Source organism: Opisthorchis viverrini (genome assembly GCF_000715545.1).
Source record: "Opisthorchis viverrini unplaced genomic scaffold opera_v5_290, whole genome shotgun sequence".
NCBI lineage: Eukaryota > Metazoa > Platyhelminthes > Trematoda > Opisthorchiida > Opisthorchiidae > Opisthorchis > Opisthorchis viverrini.
Window position 1 is genome coordinate 371,107 of NW_008751944.1, and position 9,841 is coordinate 380,947.

Sequence of the window (9,841 nt, forward strand, 5' to 3'; positions counted from 1 at the left end):
TGGATAATCTGATTGCAAACGTTTCATCACCAATCGAGGTGAAATCATCAGTGCGTTGTTGGGGAGCGTAGTACTTGACTAATCTATGTGAAGTGCAATCTCGACATTGAAGCCCGATTCTGTAACGCTGATGACATCCTCAAGTGCTCCTAAACTGGCACTCTATTTTCACATGCACCTCTAACAGGCTGCTAGTAGGTGGCCATGCCCAAATCGTCGCGTCTTGCCTCGACAGTCGGGTAGATTACAGAATATCAACAGGAGCCCCGACAATTACACCTCTGCTAATCTACCATTCAAGTAAGAGCTCAGCTGTCTACTTACAAAAACCGATAAGGATAGCCAAAATTGTTGGGACATCACAGGCATTGTATAAAGGTCAAACCACAGATTAGAAATATATTTATTATGGACACTCTTGGATAGTCGGTAGGTAACAAAAGCGCAGGATGAGAGAAAAATGCAATGAGGAAAATGCAGTGATAGCACCGAAATCTGGTGTGGCGCGATAAAAAAGAAGGAAAATTGCGTTTTGTGTCCTAAAGAGAAACCTCTTCGTTCGCGTCCGTGGGCGCGAAAGGGATCGAGCCCATGAACACCAGGCGTTGGGCTACCACGCAACAAACTTTGGGGACTGGTGCACCAACTGGTGCGGAATCAGCTAAAGGCTGTTTGTAATAAGACAAGAAACCAGAAACAAAGAGTCGGTCACCTAACTTTAGGTGTCGTGCGATGTTCATAACTCGATAGTCGAACACGTGAACACGGTTCGACGTGGACACGAGAACAGCTTCGTCCGGAGGTGAAGTAGAAATTTTTGGGGTTCGTGTTCGGACGAATATAGCAGCCCAGTCCCGTTCTGGTTTGTTTTGCATGGGATAAAACTAAAAGCGAAGGAGCGAATAAAATTAAGTTTGATTTGTGCGAAAATGAACACAGACAAGTAGCCTATACCCAAAGTTTCATGCCAGAAGTTTACCAGTTCCTGATTCATTGCCAAGTAACTGGAACTACACATACCTAACAGAGGTGCGAGGGATTTAAAGTGGTTCAGTGTGTACGGCACCACCGGGCCTTGGAACAGAAAAAAGTTAACAATCATTATGCCGTGACAAACTTTGGGTGCATAGCTGCCAGGCGGAAAATGCACAAGGGCTGAGAAACTGTCCAATTGCTCAAGACCAAACAGAAGCGACCCAAAAGCCAGGATCAGTTTCGGACTATGGGCCTTTCAGGGAGTGGTTTAGCGCCTGAACCACTGAGCTATATCCAGCTTATTGCAAAATAATTTTCTGATAGTTTTACCTTAAACTGTCGAATGCAGTTAAATAGGTAACAAGAAATGTGTATTGACAAAAATCATTTACTTGACTGATTCCGTAAAACAAACGATGCTTACCGATAGTTTCGGCTGTTGACGTAGAGCGCACCATTCGCAAACATACGTTTGCGGTACAAAAACCGTACAGTTTAAGGAAAATTTGCGGCAAAGTGAGCGTAACATATGCGTCCGCAGAAAACCAGTGTTTCTAATGTCCTAGTATTCTATGTTTTTTTGGTAAACTCGACTTTTTCCAACACATTACATGAACCGAAGCCAAACAGACTAAGCACAATTAAAACCCACAGATCGCCTGCATTAGTAGTCTAGTTAAATCACGCAAGGAAGTTGCCTAGAACAATCGTACAACACTTATGTCATAACTATTTTGCAAGAATTTGGCCTCGTTTAGCTCACCACGACTTATTCACGCCACAAACTTCAGAGAACGTGGTTTACCCATCGTCCATCAGCCCTATCAGAATCCACCAGTCGGAAAAACCAATGTACAACCATACAGAGGTAAAACACACGACGCCTAACTCGTGTTACTGTTTAACTCAGTTGTTCATAGAAAGTCATCATAAATGCTGCACATGGAAGGCGAAACGTTGGGATCACAAAACCATATCCTGCAACACCGTTTTTGTTATCTTACGCTTAGGTGAAGCGTTGAACGGTCCTGAACCAACCAAATAGGGGTACACGGACAAACCCACTATAAAGTGATCTCGTGAACCGTTGTTGCTCATCCGCCTGGTAATACACCTAAGTGCATAGGCTTAATAATGCTCATTGAAGCCGATGAGATTACCTCAACCTTCCTACATCAGCTAACCAAGACATAAAACGGGAAACGTACTCTGATGCCAGTGACGGTCCCCAATATATGTATTGAATTCATATCTCCTCCCTGGCGAACTCGGTAATTCCTGACTAGAGATTTCTCATCATCAAGGGGATTTCGGATTTCCGCCTCATCAGAATGAAATCCATCCTGATCAAGAGAGTCAGTTGTGTAAAATATACGCCCCAGGGTGGAACGCACTGATGTGGAACATGCAAATGCACAGTTGTGGGAGAGTTGACCCAACCATTTAGATGTAGCGGTCATGAACATGGTGCATCAAACCGTGTTGGCAGTTTGCTGGCTGAAAAAAAGGAAAGCCGGGTGGATATGCGGACTGCTAGAACTGCTCATCAGTGCGGGTGAACCTGCATACAGAATAAGATACAAAATCTAGGAATCCAAGAGAAGTCGCCTAAGTGAACCTCACAAATGAATCACGAAGTGAATTGTTGATTTTTGGACGTTCGGGGACACACTAAGAGAATGAAAAAAAACTGTCAGAATGTGGTGTGCGAAATCGGGTTTTTGAAGGAATGTCGTAATAAATATAACTATATGGTGCCTTTGAGGTGGGCGCATTAGAGATCGAAAACAAGCTACAAACATACCATCAATAATCAACAAATCTTTCGTTTTTTGACACATTTTTGCAATGTAGTCGAACCCTAACCGCGCATAAAGTCGTCATCAGCGGAGAGTTGTCTCGACGTTGACACGACAAAGACGACTGAAGTCGGATACCAATTTGTTCACCCTGAAATCCACTTCGGATAAAATGAACGTTATTCTGTCAGCTACACTCACTGAGCTTGGACTTGTAACTGTTCACGCTACAGGACTTGTCTCAGGTTAACCTGCGAAAAGCAAACGGATCAAACAGGATCTCACGAAAACCATGCACATCCTACTAGTTGTGCGATGGACGGCACTTCTCACACCACTGTCCGTTTTGCAACCAGGGGTTTGGTAAAAGTTACGAAAATGATGCAGAGACAGATCAAGGAAAACACAGAGACTGATGTACCGAAAGAGCACATCAAGAGGCATTGACAGCCAAGAAGAATTTACCCGACTTTCGTTAGTTTCTCACTCTATACTAATGATAAATCAGTTCGACCTCTATTGGCCACAAGTTCTGACATCCATCTGATTTCCGTGTGAAGCTGGGACGTGCTTACAAAGCTAAATGTGCACTGTTTGTACTAAACCTGGTGGAACCCAGAGCTGTTCCGTCACGTCCATTTTGGCCCTACTTGATGGCGCTATAGGAGCCATGAGCGTACAAAATACTAACCATAAGAATTTAAAATCATTCGTAACGAATACGACTCGGTATTCATTAAAATACAACAGATCGACTATATGACCCTGTTGAAGAAGTGAAACTTTTGATGTGCAGTCCGCAGTCCACCCACACGGTCCATGCCGATGACAGAGCAGAAGCGGTGTCATTACACCCTAGTAGGGCAACTATCCGGCAGAATCAGCGCTGGACCCATCTGTGGCCCAAAACAATATCGTATGTGCAGCAGATCGGTAACCAGTCACGAAGAGAATGGAACTTACCGTGGTATATGGTTTATGTACCTCGGCGACCCATTGAGCAATGCTGGGTGGTGTGCGTGCGACACCCATTGGGTCTCTCACACCAGATTAGTCAATGGTTAGAGGACTGACCAACACAGTCTCCTGGCCACACAGGGCGGGGTTGAAACACGTGTGGCGACTTGTTCCATAAAAATGATAATGCAGTTGCATCTCCAGCCAAGCACAGCTGTCTTGTGGTCAGGCTTTCTAGCCAAAGGTTTTGGTCTAGCTCCTCAATTGTCCTCCTATTTAACTCTGGCAGTATCTCACGTACAGCCAACGTACAACAATGACAACTGAAAATAATCTCATGCCACATTCGCCGTCGCGTGGAATCACCAGTCAAGTCTCCTTACTTGCAGCATACAGCAGGGCGGGTTAAAGAAACCCTACTGCTGACGCCTCCTTTCTTATACTTTCAAGTTTTCCCTCTTCTTCTCTATCCCACCCCAAGTTGAATACTCCCTCAACAGGTCCTAGCACCAGGAGTGATCGCCTTGTTCACCATGCATCACTCAGCCGCAGCTTCTGTACGTCCGACTTCAGTACCAACCCTAAACATTTTAAATTCTGTTTTCAAACCCCGAAGACATGTCTACTTAGCTGCCTTTAGTGTTCGCACACTGAAGCAAGCGTGACAACAGGTGGATCTTGCTCGTACGCTGGGTTGCCTATGTATGAAGCCTGTCAGAAACGAGGATAAAAGATTCGATTACTGTATTCGAAGTGGCTGCCCATCGGTCTGTTTAGTGAAGCACAGGCCGCTGTAACTGGATATGTCGGCATGGGTACGGAACTGAGTGACCAAGCATAAGCGTCTCCACTTGATTGGACACTCGTTGATAGTCGTCTCTGTGTGTATCGTTTGGCAAAGTCTGCAACAGAATCTGGGGAAAATGGAGTCCATCACACCCTGTTTATTGTTTGCTTACGATCCAAATGATTACAGCTATGAATCTGCCAAAGAATTTCTATGACGCTTCAGGTGCTCTTTTACAACGGGCTAAAGGCTTAGACATCATTGTGGTTGGTGATGACATGAACTCCCAGGTCGGTAAACTAAGCGCTGCTGAAACCCGACAGGGTGGTCATCTTGGGGTGGATACGAGACGCACGGACAACGGAAAAAGTCTACTTCGGATGTGTGCCCATCACAGACTGTTCCTTTGCAATACCAATTTCCGAAACATCGGAAATCGGTTGAGCACGTGGTGCCCACCAACGAACTAGTCCCGAATCCAAGTAGACCACATCGCCGTCAGTTATCGATAGTGAGAGTAGAGCACTGCGTGCCACTCCTTCTGGGATACAAGAGTGGACTCCGAGCATGCACTTGTACGCTGCTACTTTTCATTATGCAAAACGCACACACCTAGCTTAGCTAGGATAGATTAAGTTAGCTTAGATTCTTGGCGGATCCAGGAATCAAACGAAACTTTCAGAAACAGCTCCTGGGATCCTTACCGGACAGTCCTATGTAGGATATTAACGGCCACTAGAAACAAATATCCATAGTGCCACTCAGAGCTGGAACTTCCGTTTGTTGTACAACCAAGCCAATCTCATCCAAACATCGGACCCCTAATGGGGCTGTGGCTTTGCTAGAGGCCCGGCGACAGATTCCTATAGAACACAACAACTCAACTCATCCAGCTGTGGCACCCTTTTGATGCTCGACCACCATGTCACCAGAAGGAGACACAAGAGCTCGGGTCCTGTCAGTTTGCCCAAGCCTAGACTGGAGAATTTGAGATGCAGAGGTCGGGTTCGAAGCATAAACCTTCCGGTTAGTAAATTCTCGCTCTAACCACTGAGCCATCTCACCCACGACGCATCACCCAACGCCGGGTAAAACTGAGAGTCCGTGCAAACCGCGAAGCTTGGTGGACCCGAAAGTCAGAAGAAATGTAAAAGGCGAAAATGCTGGAAACATTCGCAAGTCTTCCCAGCTGATTTGCTCCACTGGTCCTCGGAAGCCTCTTGTCGATGAAATTATAAGGAACCAAAATGGCTCTCTGATATCCAAAAACGAAAGTTTGAACGGTTCGGCACAATACTTCGAACGATTCAGTTGGCCACCTGGCACCTCCAATATGGACTTCAGGACTTCAACAGAAAAATGGACTGTAAACACGGAACCCACCTGAGCCTCAGAAGCATCCGAGTGTATATCTTCACGCAAGAGTAATCTTCCTTTCGGCCCTCACGACCTTCCACCTGCTCTGTTCAACGATGGTGGCGAATTTCTCAGTCACTGGCTGTTTAGCCAGTTTATGTCTATCCTGGAGGAAGAGGCTGTTCCAGACAACTGCGATAAATCGATAATGATACCCATTTTAAAAAGGGTACTCAGTGTGTTAGTTCGACTTCTGACATCGCTGGTTCTTCGGCGTCTTAGGGCGGCACGAGAACCATTGACCAGTGAGCATCGAGCGGGATCTCGACCGGTCAGAGGCTGCATCAACCACGTCTTCACACTCCACCAGATGTTAGAACAACGCCACATGTGCAAGCAACACACAATCTTGCTATTCCTAGATTTCAAAGATGTGTTCAATTCCATCGATCGGTCAGTGCTGTTAACCACACTTGATGAACATAGTACACCTCAGAATTTTGTGAACATAATCCGGTCCCCATATTCACATACTTCTGGGCGTGTGAGTGTATGGTGAGCTCTCCGAAAGCTTTCCTACAGAAAGTGGTGTCCGACAATGATGTCCACGCTCTCCATTCTTGTTCAACTTCATCGTCGATCAAATAATGAGGCGAACCCTTGAATGTCTTTAAAGTCAGGTTTTCACATTGTTGATGGTGAGAACGTTCTCAATCTTGGGTACGCAGACGATATCGCCCTCATTTTTGAAGACTAAAGCGCAGCACAAGCTCTTTTGTATAAACCAACTGTTGCGAGTCGAGTGATTTCAGTTAGAGAAGTAAGCCAGGATAAAAGGGTGTAATACACGCTTTAATCGTCTAATTACTGTAGTACATGAGCTGAAAATATAGAGTAAGAATTACGAATTAATGGTGTATAGAAGGTATTGTTCTCATAATCATGACATATTTCAGTATGCACTTAGCAACTTCAAGGTGCAAAATAATGCTCCAGAACATGCAGCCACTAAACATACAGCTTACAATTCAAGGAAAATCACTGGATGTTTTGGAGAAGTTTACACAACCCGGTAGTTGTTTTATCTCTGACGGAAGTGTCTCTGATCAAGTCAAATCAAGAATCCCTAAAACTCAAATCACGTTGGCTAATACGCGTCGAAACGGTATATCACCGTGCCTCATGGGTTGTATGTATGAGGCTACAGTAAGGGCTGTATTGTAGTATGGTTGTGAAACATGATCTACGCGGACAAGTGATGTGAGACGTCTCCAGATTTTTTACCACTTATGCCTCACAAGCGTTCCTGGCGTCGGATGGCGTTAACGAGATCGTAACCAGATAATTAGAAAACACGTACTTGGTTGTGCAGCAGGTACATCAATCGAAGAAAACACCCAGGACCACCAACTGTGGGGCTCGGTTATGTGACACGCATGTCGAAACACCGTCTAACGAATGGCGGAGACCACGAAATGGGGAACGTGTGGCTTGTGAGAAGGGCATCGAGAAACTACGATCAGTTTTACTGTTAATGCAGTACACCTTCCAGTATGAAGTCATCGTGATCCCTCGAGCTTGGATGGAAACATTGAGAGAAATGGCGATAATCGGTGTCAATGACACACGTGTTGTTAGTTTCTTTCCAGATTGTTTGACTGAGCTATTGGAGGTGTAGGCACCTCAGAATGCTTGTGATACGCCACAACCAGGCTCCCTTCTTCACCCACTGTTTTCCTCTTTTCATTTTAGGGCTTTAGACATAATTAGATAAACTTTGTGGATGTACGGCAGTGAAGCATCAGTGTCAACACTGATGATGCTGTATGTGACAACGATAAAGGTGATGAGACAGATAATGAGTAACCTCATTATGGCAAGCCAAATGGTGCAACCGGTCCCATAACATCGAATAAATCTGGGTACAGTCAGCTGGGTAGTTCAGCTTTCCAGCTTCAAATAATGTACCGAAATGGTGGTTCAGACACTACTACACACCACTGAGGACAAGCAGAATTCAGGTCTACCGTGTGACCATTCCGACATACATTAAATGATCGAGGAAATTTCCCGTCATGCTGTCTTAAGCACCTTAGACCTATTGAGTGCTTACCATCAAGTTCCAATCAGTGAGAAAGACAAACAGCATGCGGAGAGCTGTTTCAGTTCCGTCGTATTCCTTTCGGTGTAACCAACGTAGTAGCATGCTTTCAGCATACTACTGACCATATACTCAAGTCTGAGAACCTAAGTGGCACCTACGCGTACATCGACAACGTCACTATTTATGGGACTACCCAAAGTGAGCATGACCAGAACCTCAAATCTTTCGTTGAAGTAATAAGAAAATATGGAATTACCCTTAACTGCAAGAAAAGCATCATAGCAGCCAAACAGATACACCCTCTGGGCTATGAAGCGAAGCATCATACGGCAGTGAAGCATCAGTGTTGAACACTGATGTCATGCTGTCGATGACGATGATGATGATGACTGGGGTACGAAGTCTCTAAAGGAGTGATCAAACCAGATCCTGAACGAATGAACCCTATTCGTGCACTCCCTCATCCACATTTAGCGTCACCCACATGACGCTAAATCTCAACGAGTTGTTGGTATGTTTGCTTATTATTCGCAGTGGATACCATGTTTCTCTGACAAAATCAGTGTGCTTGTCAGAAATAAGACTTCCCATTACCGGAGCGTGTGCAACAGTCCTTCGAAAATTTAAAGGAGTTAGAGAACACCGTGGTTATGATAGTCGACTACAACGCACCATTGGTTGTCGAGACTGACGCCTCAGACATAGTCAGTACTGCATCAGAACGGCCGATCGGTGGCCTTCTTTTCAAGAACATCGACACCGAGTGAAAAGAATCACCCTGCTATTGAGAAGGAGGCATACGCCATCGTGGAATCTATCCGTAAATGAAAGCATTATTTCTTCGGGAAGCACTTCAAGCTTATCACTGACCAGCGGTCAGTTTCCTTTATGTATGGTTTCTCGCAGAAGAATAAGATAAAAATGATAAAATCCAGCGATGGAAAATGGAACTTTCCGCTTTTAGCTAGACGTCAGCTACAGACCTGGAAAAGACAATCTGGTTGCTGATACCTTATCACGTAACCTATGCGCCGATGTGGTCGGCAATGGTAAATTAAAAGAAATTCACGATTCCTTGTGCCATCCCGGAGTTACTCGCATGCACCACTTTGTTCTTTTCAAAAACTTGCCATTTTCTCTCCAAGATGTCAAAGAGATCACCACAAAGTGTACAGTTTGTGCCGCCAACAAACCGCAGTCTTACAAACCACCCCCCGCTATGCTCATCAAAGCGACTCAACCATTTGAAAGAATTAGCATCGACTTTAAAGAACCTCTACCTTCTGTTACTCGAAACCGATATCCCTTTATCATCGTTGACCAGTTTCCTTGTTTTCCGTTTGCCTTTCCCTGCGCAGATGCATGTGCGTCCACAGTTATTAAATGTTTATGTGAGTTATTATCTTTGTTTGACATGCCTGCATATGTACATTCGGATCGTGGCTCCTCATTCATACCTGACGAACTGTCCACATTTCCGCATGACAGAGGAGTTTGCACCAGCCGAACAACTTCTTGTAATCCCCAGGGGAACGGGAAAGTCAAGCGCCTCAATGGGACACTCTGGAACGCAATCCGGCTTAGACTCAAGACGAAAGGCCTTCAAATCCGTCACTGGGAGTTGGCTCTATCAAATGTTCTCCATTCTATACGGTCCCTTCTCTGCGTCTCTACAAATACCACTCCACATGAACGGATGTTCCGGCTATACGGTCCTCTGCGTCTCTACAAATACCACTCCACATGAACGGATGTTCCGGTTTGAATGTTGGTCATCCTGTGGTTTATCTATACCTACCAGGCTTGAGTGCTGCAATGATCCCGCGGGCTACACTGGCTGGAACTTCGTTCCATAAGGTACAA

The 9,841-nt window shown here is 45.2% G+C and overlaps 1 protein-coding gene across 1 annotated transcript; it reads right to left on the reverse strand.

The window, feature by feature from the left end:
* Positions 1 to 417: 417 nt before the first annotated feature.
* Positions 418 to 2,471, reverse strand: T265_09564 (hypothetical protein; the record flags this gene model as incomplete). The annotated part of the gene is made up of 2 exons (XM_009175672.1): positions 418 to 884; positions 2,184 to 2,471. The coding sequence occupies 2 exons, from the start codon at positions 2,439 to 2,441 to the stop codon at positions 540 to 542; spliced, it is 603 nt and encodes a 200-aa protein (XP_009173936.1).
* Between the last annotated feature and the right edge of the window lie 7,370 nt (positions 2,472 to 9,841).